Source organism: Medicago sativa, chromosome 2 (genome assembly GCF_051527215.1).
Source record: "Medicago sativa cultivar Bolivia chromosome 2, Bolivia_mono, whole genome shotgun sequence".
NCBI classification, from domain to species: Eukaryota; Viridiplantae; Streptophyta; class Magnoliopsida; order Fabales; family Fabaceae; genus Medicago; species Medicago sativa.
Window position 1 is genome coordinate 72,636,344 of NC_140750.1, and position 16,780 is coordinate 72,653,123.

Genomic DNA, 16,780 nt, shown 5'->3' on the forward strand with positions numbered 1-16,780 from the left:
TCGGATGGTAGTGTATTTAGTTTGTCACAGCACCGTCAAATCTCCAACTAACTCGTGCAGTTTTCTTAACTTACATGAATAAGTAAATCCTAGTCAATAGAAAATAATTAACCTTACTGAAATTTTTTAAAAGGAAATGACTTGTACAACTTATTCCGTTTGTATAAGCATCGTATATAATGTTCATTTTTATTGTTATTTTATTAAGTTAAAGACATCACTGATTATTATTTCTTTTAAAAAAAAAGTATATTATTTATCTTCCTTATTATCATGCTTTATATTTATCACACGCATATTCACATAGGTCCAAGTATCAAATTTCAGCTGCACCAAATTATACCTCATCACCAGCTGGTTTTTTACGACAAACAATGGTTTTAGGCATTTTGCACACACATTACAAACCGTGGTTCCGTACAGTACTAAACGATTCTATAACTACAACATTATAATTGTCACTTACATGAACTACAATGAGTACCTAGTGCAATTTGCATGGTCCTACGGTTACAAATCAAGTCCAAATGCATGGATTGATATATTTTATAGATACCCTATCTATTTCAATTCACCTAACGACAAAAATAACCCACAAAACAAAAACCATGTTCCTCTTTTTATTTTCCACCCACACGCACTCCACACAGCATCTGGTTTTCCTCCCAAACTAAATTATTGTCACTTTTTCTATCCCAACACTATATATTAACACTACAACCTGAGCCTATTTTCTACATCACTACTACCTCATCAACAATTAATCAATATCAAACACATCAAATTACTTAACAGTCTACCTTTCTTCTAAACAATTTATATACAATGAGTTCAAGAAGCCGAGCATGGACATGGAGTGTGGCAACAAGTGTTGGCGTTGTGGAGGCACTGAAGGATCAAGGAATATGCAGATGGAACAGTGTTATAAGATCAGCACAACAGCATGCTAAACATAATATGAGATCATTGTCTCATGCCAACAACAAAATTTCTTCAACAAAATTGAAGGATGAGAAATCCAAACAGTCGGAGGAATCTTTGAGAACTGTCATGTTCTTGAGCTGCTGGGGTCCCAACTAAAGAAATCAACATTTCATTTATGCAAAGGAAGATCCAATCAAGCACAAAAGTTTTTGATCAAGATTAATTGAGTCTTTAACAAGTGAATGAATCATGCCTTTTATTGCTTTGGATCATGAAGTGGTCTTGGAAGTGATCAACCTTTTGCATGGTAGAGATTTGGGTATATATAGGATTTATTATTATATGATATGATATGATGAATGATGTTTTTTTTTTTTATTTGTGGAAATTTTATGAGATGTATTTTACATGGATATGACTCTTTTTAAACTTTTATTCGTGGATTTATATTTAGAGTTTAATAGCTTGCAGAACAACATGAGATTTACTAAAAAATTGAACAAGCATTGAAGACGAAACTTGGCAGCAATATATAAGAATATTGGTAGAAAATAATCCACAATTTGTTAGATTAATAATTGAATTAATATATACAAAATATATAATATATAATAGCCTTGAACATAATTAAAGTAAAGAGGTAAATAAACTTTTACCATAAAAAGCTTAAACTCGCCTAAAAAGCTTAATCTCATATACAAAACATATGAGATTTCTTTGGGCATCATTGACCTTTTATGTTTTTTTTTTCAAGCGCTTAATAACTAGAAATTCACCTTTAAAATGAATATGTGAATTGTTCACAGTTCAAAACCGGATCCAGCATATATTATGCAATGTGTAGCTTATAATTTAATCAGGGCCCGTCTTAAGATTTTTGATGCTCTTGGCGAATCAATTAAATTGTGTCCTTTTAGTTATTTGAATGTTCTTAAAAAAAAGTTATTTGAATGTTATTATTTTTGTATTTTTCTTTGCAAAAAAATTATTCATAATCAAAATTATATTCTCTAAAAATATATTTTAAATAGAATTAATCAAAGTGAGTTAGAAAGAAATATATCCATATAATACTAACTGTTAAGTAAAAATAATAATTTTGATATCCCTATAAAATGGTATCTTGGATTGCCGTTGCTTCTGTCCATCCTCGAGGCCAAAATATAATATCTTTGAAATTTTTTTTGAGAGATAATATCTTTGAAACATGTAAAGATGAAAAAATTGTCACCTATTTAATCTTATTTGATTAGAGGTTTCTTTGTTGAATATTTGACCGGAGGGGGATGCACACATGATATTTAAATTATGTTATAATTAAAATGAAGTCTTGTTAATAGGTGTCTTCGTGACACTGATTAACAAACTAAAAGTAGAAAAGAAAAAAAAAGTCAAGTTTTATATTAAAATGAATACTTTTTTAACTTTCAAAAATAAAATACACAATTTCCATTTTTTTTTTTTTTAACATCAAAACAAAATTTTTAGGCACGTTTAAGATAAGGAACCATTAAAGTGAGTTAGATGGAGTGAACGTAATGGCAAAGTGGTCCAAGGTAGATTATTTTGTTTTAATTAATTTCCAAAACCAGTACATAGCCTATGGTTTCTCCAAAACCAAGTGTGTTATTTATCTAGCTAGCTCATGGTATCTTATTTCAATCCATATAAATAAGATTAACCATCACTCCTTTCTACTCCATCAATCAACAATCTCATTTTCTTATCTACCAAACAAACAACTTATCATCTACTTCTAAATTTTGATATCCAAAAATTAACAACCAAAAATCATGAATCGTGCAACAGCAACAAGCAAAGCATGGATGGTGGCTGCAAGTGTCGGAGTTGTGGAGGCTTTGAAAGATCAAGCTGGTATTTGTAGGTGGAACTATGCTTTAAGACAAGCTCAACAACACCTTAAAAACCGTGTTAGATCAATGTCTCAAGCAAAGAATTTCTCTTCTTCTTCATTTGTTGCTACCAAATTTAAGGATGACAAGAAGGCCAAACAGGCAGAGGAGTCTTTGAGGACTGTCATGTACTTGAGTTGTTGGGGTCCCAATTGATTCATTTGTACATAGTGATGTTAGATTAGATTAATCATGTAAAGTTTGTAATATCAAACGGCAATATTATTCAATGAGGAAGTTTATTCTCCACATATCTATGTTTCTCAGTGCATACCTGATCAGTATTGAATTTGGTAGTACCGTAAAATTTTTTTATCCATAAAAACTTATCACAGCTTGATTTGTTCGTGATAAAAAAATTTGAGCTGAGAGCTTACAGGTTAAAACAGAACTATTAAAGTTGATGTTTGTGTATTACGATCGAATAGATGGAGTAGTGTAAATTTGCTATCAATAAAAGTATACTAGACTATACCATAATTTGTGTGATAAATTTTGTGATGTGAATTTACTTTCCAAATTTTCCTCAAATTTTGAATTTGAGTGAGACATGTAACAAAAGAAAGATGCTTAATTATTGTGGGATAAGCTCTAGCATCAACTTATCAGACAAATTTGTATTTGGTGCAATGAAGCCAGATGATATAGTTGTTGATCAACGGACCCTATTACACAGATCTGGGGATACATTGGTTACTGAATTAAGGGGAGAAACAAGAAATGAAATTCAAGTTATAGTTGTGTGCTACATCAGTAGTGCTGAAAACGGGCATTTCAAAAGGTTGTTTGTTTCTTTTTTAAAAAGGTGAATGAATTCAAGGACAAAGATAATGAAAATAAAAATGAAGAAAATTCAGATGAAGATCGTGTTGGTTTGACATATAAAAACTTGCTTCTTGTTGACGAGCAAAATCTTGTTAATATTGTTGATAGTACATTTAATTGGATGATCAATGTTGATACCTCATTACATGTCATTCTTAGAAGAGTTATTTTTTGCTCTTATACATCAGATAAATTTGATAATGTGAAGTTGGCTCATGAATGTTCCTTAAAGTGTGTTGGCTTTGGAGAGGTTAATTTGGAATTGTCCAATGATACCAAATTAACTCTAGAGGATGTGAAACAATGTTTGAGATATCCAGCTGAATTTATTTTTAGTGGCCATATGTTATATATGAAGGTTTCTTTGTTACAAAGATAATAAAAAAAAAAAGGCTTAATAGCACTTTTGGCCCTCTATGTTTGCAAAAGTTGCGATTTTGGCCCCTTATATTTAAAAACTACAAAACCGCCCCTTATGTTTTGGTTTCTTTGCACTTTTGGCCCCATGGTCAATTTTGACCTGGTCCACGCTGACAGGGCACCCACATCACTTATGTGAGGGGCTAAAATCGCAACTTTCGCAAACATAGGGGGCCAAAAGTGCTATTAAGCCTTTTTTTTTTTTAATTCATTTTCTTTTTTTTTTTCCATTTTTTTTGTTTTGAAAAAATTAAAAAAAATCAGAAAATGAATTAAAAACCCTTTTAGACAGAAATTTCCATGCCAAAAGAGAACCACCATCATCATCATTATCAATCATCAATCATGATAATGAAAACTAAAGCGTAGGGAATAAGATTCCCATCGAATCCATCCTGAGAAGAGGAAGGAGGTCAACCGGTGGAAAAGAATGGATGACAAACAGATCATCTGCGGAAGCTCCTAATTTTGTCATGAAGTCATCACTATGGTTTCCTTCTTTGATTGTATGATGGACAAAGTAGTTTCGGGTAGCCATAAGGTCTTTGATGTCCTGAACAAGAACAGCATAAATGTGGTACTGCGGCGTGTGACCCAAGATGAGATTGATTGAGAGAAGGGATTCTGAGTAGCAAATCAACTCTTTGATACCCATGTTGATAGCCATATGGTGGCCGTAGTGAGTAGTTGTGAGCTCTGCTTGCAATATGTCATTTGAATGAGGGATGAAACATGAAAATCCTGTGAGATACATGCATGGACTATTACGAAGTACACCATCAAAACCTGCTCGGATTGGAACCCCATTGCAGCTCCATCAACATTGAGAATGGAACAAATATGATTGTTGTTATTCTATTTAATTAGGTGATTTGTTGGAGCATCACTTCTCTCGTGTTGAAAGCTCAAGGTGGTGGATTCAACAGAACTAAAAATATTAGAATTGAGACGAAAAAGTAACCAAGTCTCGTTGTTAAGGCACATCAAATTACGATATCTCTAAACCCACTCGAGGCCGGCAAGGAAGATATTCCACCAAGAGCCCTTATGTTACAAAGGTTGTGAGAACCTTTTTTCTTAAAATGCTAAGAAAATATATTAATGAACTAAAAAAGCCCCTCCAGCACAATGTGTATCAGAGAAAGCTAACAATCCACAAAATTACATTGCACAATCATGTTGCCCATGCAGCAAAAAGAAAATAAAAATTAGGAAACTGCGTTTAAACACGTCAAAGGATGTAGCCTCCAAGTGAGACAATCACAATCAAACAATACATATTAATACACTTTTAAATACCAATACATCTGAACCTTAACCTTTTCAGTTAATGAATGAAGAAGGTCAACCTTATGATTGAAAATCCTCTCATTCCTCTCCTTTGTACAGAAATCTATATGATGTTAAAAGCTAGGCGATAATTTTTGGAAGAACCTCCTAGCCCATCAAACTGAAGGAGATGATCTAGAATGTTACCGTTGTTATTGTGATGAAATGTTGAAAAGCCTAACCAGCCAAAAATATGACTCCAAAGTCACCTGTAATAAAGTCGCGTTAAAAAAATAAGTGATCTCGATCTTTCAAACAACGACATTCAGTGGAACAATGAATGTCAATTTCAATCAAGATATGTCGCCTAAACAAATTATAATAACTTGTTTTTGTGTGACACTTAAAAACATACAAATAGTTTTATGATTGTTGCAAGAGGTGCGAAGTGTTCACAGTTTACATGGCACAAGTTAAAATAGTTAAAAAGGTTCATATAGTTAAATAATAGCTGAGATACGACATAAGAGAATTTGTGACATGAGTGAGAAAGATATTGCTAGCTTGAGTGCCATCTTGCCACTGTCACTGTCTTCTATATATTAATAATAAGATTAGATGAATATTGGCTTTTAAAAAAAAATCATTGGATGAATAAAAAATATATAAATAAGATAGAGATAAGTTTAATGTGTCAATGGTATATATCTAACTCAAAAACCATAGTCTAGAAAACAACTAACAATAGCTTTCAGCCCCCGGTATTTTCCTATTCTTTGGGCGTTTCATCAACCTATTAACTTTAGCATCTCAAAGCTTCATATATATAACAACCTCCTTCACTCTTCTTCATCAACCAACCAAAAACACAAGATACATACACTACTACTAATCAATTTTCTTTGTCATCTAAATAGCTACAAAATCACTTGAATTTCAAGAATCATAAGACAAAATGAGTTCAACAAGCAGAGCATGGGTAGCTGCAGGCAGTGTTGCAGTTGTGGAAGCATTGAAAGATCAAGGAATATGCAGATGGAACCATACCCTAAAGTCAGTTCAAAATCACGTGAAAAATAATGTCAGATCGTTTTCTCAAGCAAAGAAACTTTCATCTTCTTCTTCTTCTGCTATGGTTTCTAATTCTAGACAACAAAAGGCAAAGCAATCAGAGGAATCTTTAAGGAAAGTTATGTACTTGAGTTGTTGGGGTCCCAACTAAGAGGAGCATTCGTTGTTGCAACAAGAGTTGGAATGGTGGATACATTGAAGGATCAAAGGGCAATGAATGAGTTCCTTAGCTCATGCACAGAAGCTATCTCCTACTTCTTCAACAATTCCAAAAGAACTCATGAGTGATGAGAAGAAGAGGAAAGCAGAGGAACCATTGAGAACCATCATGTTCTTGAGCATATTGGGTCCAAATTCTTAGAACAAAAAAACGGAAACAAAATTAGCAAAATTCAGCATCACAGAAAAATATGGTGTCACTGATGTGTATTTCTGTATGAAACTTGAGAGCTGAGTGCTCAAAAGTTAAAATAGCACTTCCTTTATGTAAATTTGCTATCAATAAAAATTTACCAGCTTAATTTATTGATGAAAAAATATTTGTGATGTGAATTTAGTTTTTAAATTTTCCTCCAATTTTGAATTTGTGTGAGAAATGTGAAACTCTTGCATTGAGTACCATGGAAGGCAGATCATTTTGCTTAGGGTTGTCATTTGTCAAGAGGGAATCTTGGGAATCATATATTGGTCATAGAGCAAGAACACAAGTAAATTGAAAATTATATTTTAACCAAAAACTTTTTAAGTTATTGGATTTATGGATCATTTCATTTATACACTGTTCAACACCCAATTTTCTATCAACAATCAAACATTAAACATGTGACAAAGGCAAGGGATTATCCTAGCATGATCGATCATATTCATATGTAATCTAGAAGCTAGTCCACGAGTGTCCCTTTACAATATTAAGGGACGGTGTTCAAATCCTTCTAAAATGGGTCACTCTTTCTTCATACAATTTCCTATTTTTTATTAAAAAAATATGCTACTAAAAGTTCATGCAAACAGAAACAATTAGAAGTGGGATTCAATGCATTAGAAACCAGAACAGATCATCCTCTGCCCGTATCTTCTGACGTTGAATACCGAAATGGAAATAATGGTGGTGTGATTCCATCCGCATGTTGACGACAAATATTGGAGAATATTCTTAGACCATCTACAATGGGGGTCCTTCCCTATTAGCACCGTTTTAAATAAGCACCTCCATTGTGACATCAATGAATATGGTGCTTATAAGGATTGGTGCTTTTATAAGCACCCTCTCTCTCCTATTACTCATGGGTCCCACATGTTTAATTAATTATATATTTTTTTCTCTATATTCAATTATTGTATTATTTTGATATTAAAAAATAAATTATATAATAGTTGTAAATAATAGTTGAATTTGAATTTTCTTGTAGCATATAGCCGTTGGAAATTTTACACAATTAGCAGTCGACAAATTCTTGTATTTAATTACTCATTAAAAAAATCGTGTATTTAATTACTTTATTTTTTTTTCCTTTTTTTATAATTTATAAATAAATTACTTCAATATTTTAAAATTATATAATTATGAATTAGTATATAAATTATTGTTAAAATTTAATGATATAGAGTTACTATTGGAACCTAATTAATAATTATTTTGAGGTGCTGAGTTGGAGAGATTGGGTGCTTATTAAGTATTAATTATAAAACAAATGATATAGTCGCTTATTAAGTATTAATGTAAAGTTTGTAATATCAAACGGCAATATTATTCAATGAGGAAAGTTTATTCCTCACATCTTTTGTTTCTCAGTGCATGCCCGATCAGTATTGATGAATCAGTTATTACATTGGTATATATACAGTTATAGCATAAGCTTGGTAACTAACTGAACTAAAACAAAGAAGAAGAAAGTGAAGTGTCCAAAATGCTCTCTAAGTTTCATTCTTGAGCTGCAAGCTATCTGTTGTGTTCTTTGTATTTTCTGCATTCTCTTCTAAGTTCAATACATAGCTTCAATATGATGCTGCAGTGGTAGGGACAATTAGATTTAGAGAAAACAATCTTAAACAAACAAAAAAAAATCACTCGAAATCTAATAATCTCTGCATTTGCATCACTGTATTACATTGTAGATCCTAGTCCGGTATTGTATTATGTTAAACGTAATATACAAAATCTATTACCACTTTAAACTGAACTTTTTCTCAAAAGGACATGGTTTAGATTCTAAGTTGTGTGTTGAATCCAATCTAATAAAGTTGGAATCTGATCTGAGTCATGTATATGTATTGTATTGTAACTTTCTTTTAACTATTTAGATTTACTGCATCATTGTTTAAGAATAGCAAATCTGGATTCCACTCAGATAATGTATTTATCTTTGTCATAGAACGGTTAAATCATCAAGTAATTTATGCAGTTTTCTTGACTCACAAGAATAATTAGTAAATCCTAGTCAATAGGAAACTATGAGACCTTATTGGAATTATTAAAAGAAAATTACTTGTTCATTTTATTCCATTTGTATAAGCATCGTATAATGTTAATTTTTTTGTTCTATTATATATTCTCACAACTTATCATCTACACATATTCAGGAGCGTAGGGTGGTGGATAAATTTGTGGAGTTGGAAGATGCGGATGTGGATAATAGAGTAATAAGGGAGAGAAGAGCAAGTTCTTAATGATAGTGTTGTCCTTTAATGTTAGAGGATTGGGGGGAATGGTGAAGCGGAAGAAAATTTGAGATTTGGTACGTACACAAAGGGTTGATTTTTTTAGCTATCCAATAGATGAAGATGGAGGCCATTTCAGAGTCTTTATGCTATAATCTTTGGGGTGATGAAGATTGTCAATGGGTCTCCTTCCTTTGGTGGGAAATAGAGGAGGTATTTTATCTATCTGGCGTAAGTTTGAAGCTAAGTTTATTTTTTCTTTTGTGGGTGAAGAGTTGGAGTGTGCGTAGATTGGGGGTTACTAGGAAGAGGTGTTTCATTATCATCATGCATTCTAAATGTGATTTGGTGGCAAAGAGAAGGTTGTCGGAGAAACTTGTTTTTCTACGGAACTACTTGGGTGTAGGTGCTTGGTATTTTATCGGTGACTTTAATGCGGCGATTAGTAGGGAAGAAAGAAGGGGTGTCAATGGGGTGACGAGTGTGGAGTTGCGATCAGAGATTATCTTATTTAATGAGGTTGTTGAAGATTTGAAGGTGGAAGATGTGAATCTTGTGGGAAGGAAGTTTACTTGGTTTCATCCAAATGGTCTATCTATGAGTATAATTGATCGGGCTTTGGTATCGGAGAAGTGGGGGAAGTATTGGGGTATTTGTTTTCTTTGGGCGTGATAGAGAATTAGCAAGTGTACCAATTTATATCGAAGTAATAATTTAATTCGTATCCACAGGGACTGTTCTAATCTCTACTTGGCAATTTCATTAATATTTAAGATGTAAGTAAATAAGGGGGTTGCCTTAGGCAAATTGGTTTTGGTTGCAATGATAAATAAATAACTGAAATATAAACTTGGTTTTGAAATAATTTTAGAGAAATGACTAGGTCATTCGATTCATCTATACATCACTCATTAGTAACCTGTTTCTTAAGTCTACGAATGTCACAAAGTCAACAACGAATTAACAAATTAACTTAGGTCAATCCCTTGATCCTAAGTCCTCCCATCTAATCATAATTCCCTAATTCCTTAGGTGAACCTATAATCATCAAAGGCTATTTAGTCCGTTAATTCAATTATCACTATCTAACAACGCTCCATCCCTAGATTATCCGTTAGATAGAACAGCATAAATATTTCCGAGATACACGCTAGTGTCAGTAGTCATATAATCTCTTAAAACAATTATATTTGGTCAGAATCATAAAAGCATTAAGAACAAAATATACTGAATAAACTAGATTGACATTCATAACGTAAGAGTTTCAAGTTTCAGGTTATCACATGAGCTAGTACAGAATCATCTCTTGACCTAATCAAAGAAAATTAGCTAAACATGATCAAAGGAATAAACAACATAGTAAAGAAAATAAACCGATAGAGTTCCGTCGTTGCCGGCGTTGTTTCTCAATTTCTTTTCGATAGCTGTTGTTTTCCAATTTCCATGTGCCTTTCTCCTCCTCCTTTTTGTCTCGTACCGCGTGATGCTCCCTATTCCTTTCCAAAGCGTGACTTTTTTTCCGTACTGTGCGGCTAGCTTCTCCTTATATATCTCCCTTTTCTTTCTTCTTTTGCTCTCATGTATTGTTTCTATCCAATTCCAAACGTTACCTACTTGCCTCACTTCTTGAATCCAGGCCCAATTACTTTTTCTTCATTCCAGCACCCCATGTTGCACTTGTTGTCTCCTTTTCTTTTATTTCAACTTCTTTGGCCAATCACATTTGCTCATAATACCATGTGTTTGTTTATTCACTTTCTTGACCATACTAATTGACCAATAATAACAATAACATACAATTTGACTCAATAAATAAAAACGACAATTTATTCAATATGACTTTATATTAAATACTAAACTAATAAAAATAGACTAAAAACTTAGTTAAAATGACTCTAAAAGTAGTGAATGACTGACTGTCATCAGGGCGCTTCCTCGATATGTGTCCGTCCATTGTCCATTAGTGTTGAAGACAGATACTACCGATTGGGGCCGAAAGCCGTTTCGGTTCAACAATCATTGGCTTGAAAACTACGGAAGTTTAAGAAGGTGGTGGAGAGAGCTTGGAGGAACCATGATGGAAGTGGTTGGATGAGGTTTGTGTTGAAGTCCAGGTTGAAGGGTTTGAAGGGGGGATATTAGAGAGTGGAATAAGGCAGAGTATGGGAATGTAGAGATGAGGTTGGTGAGTTTAAGGGAGGATATTGAGGAATTGGATGCTAAGAGTGAGATGGGAATGTTGACTATGCAAGAAGTAGCGGATAGAATGTTGAAGTATGCGGAGTTGTGGAGGTTGTGGAAGAGTAAGGAGTCTATGTTGCTACAAAGGTCTAAATCAAAGTGGCTTAAAGAGGGTGATGCAAATTCAAAGTACTTCCATAGGTGCATCAAATCTAGGGCTCTTAAAAATGGGATTAAGACATTAAATGTGGGCAACAAATGGGTGTACGAAGTAGGAGATTAGAAGGGAGGTGGTGGAATTTTTTATGAATCATGTTTCTACTTCGGCATGGGAAAGACCAAAGGTTGGATGGGGTGAAACAAACCTTTGAGTCCAAGGCTTGTCTATTTTACTTATACTATATTAAAAATAGACTAATGATTAATAAAAATAATTTACTTAAATTATTTTTAATATTTTTAGTCTTATAACTAATTTATACAGCGTCAAAATTATAACTAATTTATAAGACAATTTCATATGTGCTTTGAGTCTTTTTTTTTGTATTAATCGTGTAATTTGGAAAACTAAGACATCTCATGGAAGTTGTGAAAGTTAGAGAATCAAGTACAATGAAAATTTAAAGACAACAATTAGGGGGAATTTTGTCTCAAGTCCCAATCTCATATCAAGGATAAAAAAAAACGCATGAAGAATGAAACACATAAGGGATTTTGCATATGATCAATATGTCTCACACATTGATTGCAAAGCACGAAAGAACTCATTGGCCCATGAGCCTTGCATACATGGAGAAAACAACTTTTGCTATTTTTATGCCATGCACCGCGTGCATGCTATGTGCAAAAGTTTGCATGTTTAAATCATGCTTCATTCCACCATCATTCATTTAGAAGCATAACGGTTCATAGGCTAAAAAGTTTGACCAGAGCAACAAAAAAGGGTGTTTCTCGATCCCTTTCCACTTGTTATTGTGTATGTCTACTTTTCTTTTTATCTTTGGAGATGTATTCACTTACCATGATGTATTCTTTTATGAATACTATTTGAATTATGCTCATTTAATATAGATTATTCTTAATGCTTTTTAGTTCCCTTGATCTTGAATCAAACCTAGTTAATAATCCTTGATTAAGTTTTCAACATTCCAACCGGAATCGAGATATATTATTTGATAGGTCAGTTTGCCAAGAAATCGGAATTTATCTTGTATAATTATGTGTAAGGTTTCCAAACGCTCGTGAGAATATAAGTCCCTACTAATCTTAGAGGAGCAACATTGCACGAAAAGGGCCTATATGGAACAATAACTGGAATATGTCTTACTTTTTCAGGCGTCATAAGCATAGCCTTTAAATAGTAATTAAACTATGAATACGTTTTGTCCGACAAGGACATAGGATCAAATAATTATAATCGTCGTCATTACTCTGTTTCAACCATTACTTTTTAGTTGCAAACAATCAATATTGCAAATCCCCCTCATTTACTATTTTTGTTATAAGTTTAGTTAATTGTAGAGTCGAAAACAACTATAGAGCAGTTAAATAGAAAAGTAAATATTTTTAGTAGAACGGTTAAATGTAAAAGTAAATATTTGGGTTAAATATGATTTTGGTTCTTATAAATATTTAGAATTTTATTTTAAATACTCTACAGAATAAAATCATGAATATGAACAAATGTTTTTTTTTTTTTAAAAAAACAGGTTGGTAGCAAAGCACTAACCAACCCCAAAATATATTAAAAAGGATGAAAGACAAACAGCCTGGAGGGGGCCAAACCAAACTCCAGTATTAACAAAATCTATAACTTGGCCAACCAAGTTTGTTCTTAGCATAATGCTCTCCAATGAACAAAGGAGCATCGTGCCAAACTGTGAAAGAATTCAAAGAAAGAGCTTGATTAGCAAGTGAATCTGCTACATGATTACCTTCCCTATAAATATGTGTAACAATACAGTTCATGCTTCTAATCATTGTCATAGCATTGTTCCATCTGTTCCTTATCTCCCAAGGGACCTTATCTGGCTTTTTAGTAGCAAGAACCACTAAAGTTGAATCAGATTCGAACCAAATATTGCTCCAATTCATATCTTTTGCAATTTCAACGGCTCTCATGAGACCACAAAGTTCTGCATGGTAAGATGTTCTTAAACCAAGAGGTTCTGCAAAGCAAATAACTGCTTCAGCCTCCTCATTCCTAAAAATTCCCCCACAACCTGAAACACCAGGGTTACCTTTTGATGCACCATCAATATTACATTTCAACCATGAATGGATAGGAGGATGCCAAATTACTTCCTTTATTTGAGGCGCCTTTGGATGGTGAATTGTTACATTGAATTTTTTGAGAATTATGAAGTCCCTGATTGAATTGTTTGAGACCTTTGAAGTTGAGTTTCCAGATAAAGATGTGTTTGAGATAATCATACCAACTGCAGACCTCCATGTAATGCACTTGTTCTTGAATCTTACTTGATTCCTAACGTGCCATATAATATTTAACAAGTTGATTAGAACTGCCTTAATCACTATTTTGCATTGAGGGGACCATGACAAATCACATAATTTCCAAATGTCCTCAATTGATTGAAAATGTAATGTTTTGTCAAGGGTAGCTGCTAACCAAGACCATAACTTGACTGCAAAAGAACATTGGAAAAACAGATGAAATGAAGTTTCAATACTTTTAAAACAAAGAGAACACATTGAAGGGATGTTGCAGCCCCTCTGCATTAAATTATCATCACTAGGCACTTTGTCATGCATCAATCTCCATACAAACATGGATTTTGAGGGAGGAATGTCTAAGCTCCAGATCATTTTGGCCCAATGGATGTCTTGGTACTGCTGCAATTTGAAAGAATAAGCCGTCTTGAGCTGCAATTCACCATCAAGGGTATGTTTCCAAAGCAATTGATCATTCTTATCTTCTAAAGGAATGGCAACTGACTTAACAACATTATCAATGTTTGGAAACATATGAATCAGCTGAAGAGGGATTTGCCATTGATTGTTGAGAATATAGTCCTTCACTGTTGAAGATAGCAATGAACTAATGTAATGAGGAATGTTATAAATATCAGCAAGTGGAGGACCGCACCAAGAGTCATTCCAGAAGTTAATTTGTTTTCCATCACCAAGAAGCCAAAAAGAATTATCTGAAATGACATTGAATTCTTCCTTTATACTACTCCAAATGGATGAGAAAATATGGTGCTTTATTGTTGATCTAGATCTGATAACTCTATCTTTCAAGATTATTGCCCAGGGTTTTTGAGAGTGCAACATTGTCCAACAAAGCTTCAAGTTACTGGCCTGGTTAAGATTGACTAGTGACCTGATGTTTAAACCACCTTGGTCAAATGGTCTGCAAATTTTTTTCCAAGAAACAGTCACCAGTTTTCTCTTGTCAGTGTCTCCACTCCATATGAAATTTCTAATTCTTTTTTCAAGATCTTTCAAAAGAGATGATGGCCAAGAGTATAAAGAAATGCTATAAGACATCATGATGTGAATTACTGACTTTACTAATTGAACCCTCCCAGCCATAGATAAAAGACTTGCTTTCCAATTAGAAAGTTTTAAAATGATTTTGTCAGCAATAGGTTGTAAATATTGAGCTTTGGGTTTACCCTTGAAAATTGGAACTCCTAAGTAATTGAAAGGAAGAGTGCCAATCTTGAAATGTAGAATATCAACTATTTGAGCTAGTCTCTGATGTGACATTGAGTTGGATATAATAGTTGATTTATTTGTATTGATTATTTGGCCAGAATTGAGAGCATATCTTTGAAACAAATCAGATAAAGCATGTAAACCTGAGCTCCTTCCTTTGCAAAAAATCATAAGGTCATCAGCATAAAATGTGTGTGAAGGGATGTGAGTGTGCCTTGAGCTTTTGATCCTATCAAGCTTGCCTTCCTCAACTAACTTGGTGATGCTTCTGCTAAGGACATCCTCAGCAAGACAAAATAATAGAGGAGATAAAGGGTCTCCCTGCCTAACTCCCCTTGTGCAGTTGAAGTAACCATGAGACTCACCATTGATGGATATTGACAAAAAAGCTGAATTTAAAATCACCTGAATCCACTGACAGAAAATTTCATTAAAGCCAAAACATCTCAAAACTTTCAATAAAAAAGGCCATTCTAGAGTATCAAAAGCTTTGGTGATATCTATCTTGAGAGCTAAGTTGCCACCAAAAGCTTTGTTGTGAAGAATATTAGCAGCTTCTGAGGCAGTACAAAGACAATCTTTGATGTTTCTTTCATGAATAAATCCCATTTGTTCCTGTGAAGCAATTGTTGGCAAAATAGATGCAAGCCTATCTGCTAAAATTTTTGAAAAGATTTTAAATTTGAAATTTGCCATAGCAATAGGTCTGTATTGATCTATGGAGATAGAATCAGGACTTTTAGGGAGCAAAGCAATTATATTTGCATTATAACCAGGGAGAATCCATCCAGAAGTAAAAAACTCAATCACAGCTTTAAAAACATCTTCTTTGATGATATCCCAAAAAAATTGATAAAAGTAGGCTCCAAAGCCATCTGGACCTGGAGCACTATCTTTATTCAAGTTAAAAACTGCAGCCTTGATCTCCTGGTTTGTAGGAATCATAGTAAGCATTGTGTTAGTTTCAAGAGATATCAGATTGGGGATGACTTCCTCAGCAAGAGATTGTTCCTGCAAAACAAAGTTAGAGCAAAACAAATTTTTATAATAATTGACCATATGCTCAGCAATTTGAGATTTCTCTGTGAGGACATGTTCACCATCTTGTAGCGTAGTGATTTTTTTGGTGGTGGTTTTGATTTTTGCTATTCTGTGAAAGTATTGAGTATTTCTGTCTCCCTCTAGATGCCAATTCAATTTAGCTTTCTCTTGCCAAAATGATTCTTGTCTATTCAAGGCATCTTCATATACTTTATGAGCTTGTTTTTCTTCATTCAGTAAACTATCAGATGGGCCAAGGGTTTGAATTTGAGATTGTATATGTTGCAGTTTTTGTTCAGCATCCTTTACATACTCATGGACATTACCAAAACATTCCTTGTTCCAGACTTTGAGTCTCTCTTTAAGAGTTTTCAGCTTCTTAGTTAAAACAAACATGGGGCAGCCAATAACAGTGGTATTCCAAACATCTTGAACAACGGTTTTACAATCAGGGTGAAGAGTCCACATTTTAAAAAATTTGAATTGGGAAGCAAATGTATCAGTGTTATTTTGGAGGTCAAATAGGATGGGGTAATGGTCAGATTTGTGTTTGGTAAGGGTTGAAACAGATAGGGAACAGAAAGAATCAATCAAAGCTTGATTACAAATCACTCTATCAAGTCTTCTCTCTGTGAATCTATTACCTTCTCTTCCATTGTCCCAAGTAAATTATGCACCTCTAGTTGGTAAGTGAAGGAGGTTATTTGTGTTGGTCCACATTTGGAAATCTTCCACAGGAAGTCTAGCTGGGTTGAAGTGACCTCTATGTTCATGAGCACCCATGATAGAGTTAAAAT

At 33.6% G+C, this 16,780-nt stretch overlaps 4 protein-coding genes across 4 annotated transcripts; 3 read left to right on the top strand and 1 right to left on the bottom strand.

Moving 5' to 3' along the window:
* The first annotated feature begins 681 nt into the window (after window positions 1-681).
* On the top strand, window positions 682-1,359 carry LOC146950453 (uncharacterized). The gene has a single exon (XM_085746400.1). It carries the CDS (start codon window positions 826-828, stop codon window positions 1,078-1,080), a length of 255 nt encoding a protein of 84 aa, XP_085602526.1. The 5' UTR covers window positions 682-825; the 3' UTR covers window positions 1,081-1,359.
* A 1,278-nt stretch (window positions 1,360-2,637) lies between these two features.
* On the top strand, window positions 2,638-3,088 carry LOC146950454 (uncharacterized). The gene has a single exon (XM_085746401.1). The coding sequence runs from the start codon at window positions 2,718-2,720 to the stop codon at window positions 2,991-2,993; it is 276 nt and encodes a 91-aa protein (XP_085602527.1). The 5' UTR covers window positions 2,638-2,717; the 3' UTR covers window positions 2,994-3,088.
* A 1,352-nt stretch (window positions 3,089-4,440) lies between these two features.
* Window positions 4,441-4,836, bottom strand: LOC146950455 (uncharacterized). Its single transcript, XM_085748641.1, has one exon. The coding sequence runs from the start codon at window positions 4,834-4,836 to the stop codon at window positions 4,441-4,443; it is 396 nt and encodes a 131-aa protein (XP_085604767.1).
* Window positions 4,837-6,184: 1,348 nt separating this feature from the next.
* Window positions 6,185-6,813, top strand: LOC146950456 (uncharacterized). Its single transcript, XM_085746402.1, has one exon. The coding sequence runs from the start codon at window positions 6,307-6,309 to the stop codon at window positions 6,571-6,573; it is 267 nt and encodes an 88-aa protein (XP_085602528.1). The 5' UTR covers window positions 6,185-6,306; the 3' UTR covers window positions 6,574-6,813.
* The last annotated feature ends 9,967 nt before the right edge of the window (window positions 6,814-16,780 follow it).

Coding starts and splice junctions, on each gene's coding strand:
- LOC146950456 (XM_085746402.1), top strand. CDS start 6,307: ATGAGTTCAACAAGCAGAGCATGGGTAGCTGCAGGCAGTGTTGCAGTT.
- LOC146950455 (XM_085748641.1), bottom strand. CDS start 4,836: ATGTATCTCACAGGATTTTCATGTTTCATCCCTCATTCAAATGACATA.
- LOC146950454 (XM_085746401.1), top strand. CDS start 2,718: ATGAATCGTGCAACAGCAACAAGCAAAGCATGGATGGTGGCTGCAAGT.
- LOC146950453 (XM_085746400.1), top strand. CDS start 826: ATGAGTTCAAGAAGCCGAGCATGGACATGGAGTGTGGCAACAAGTGTT.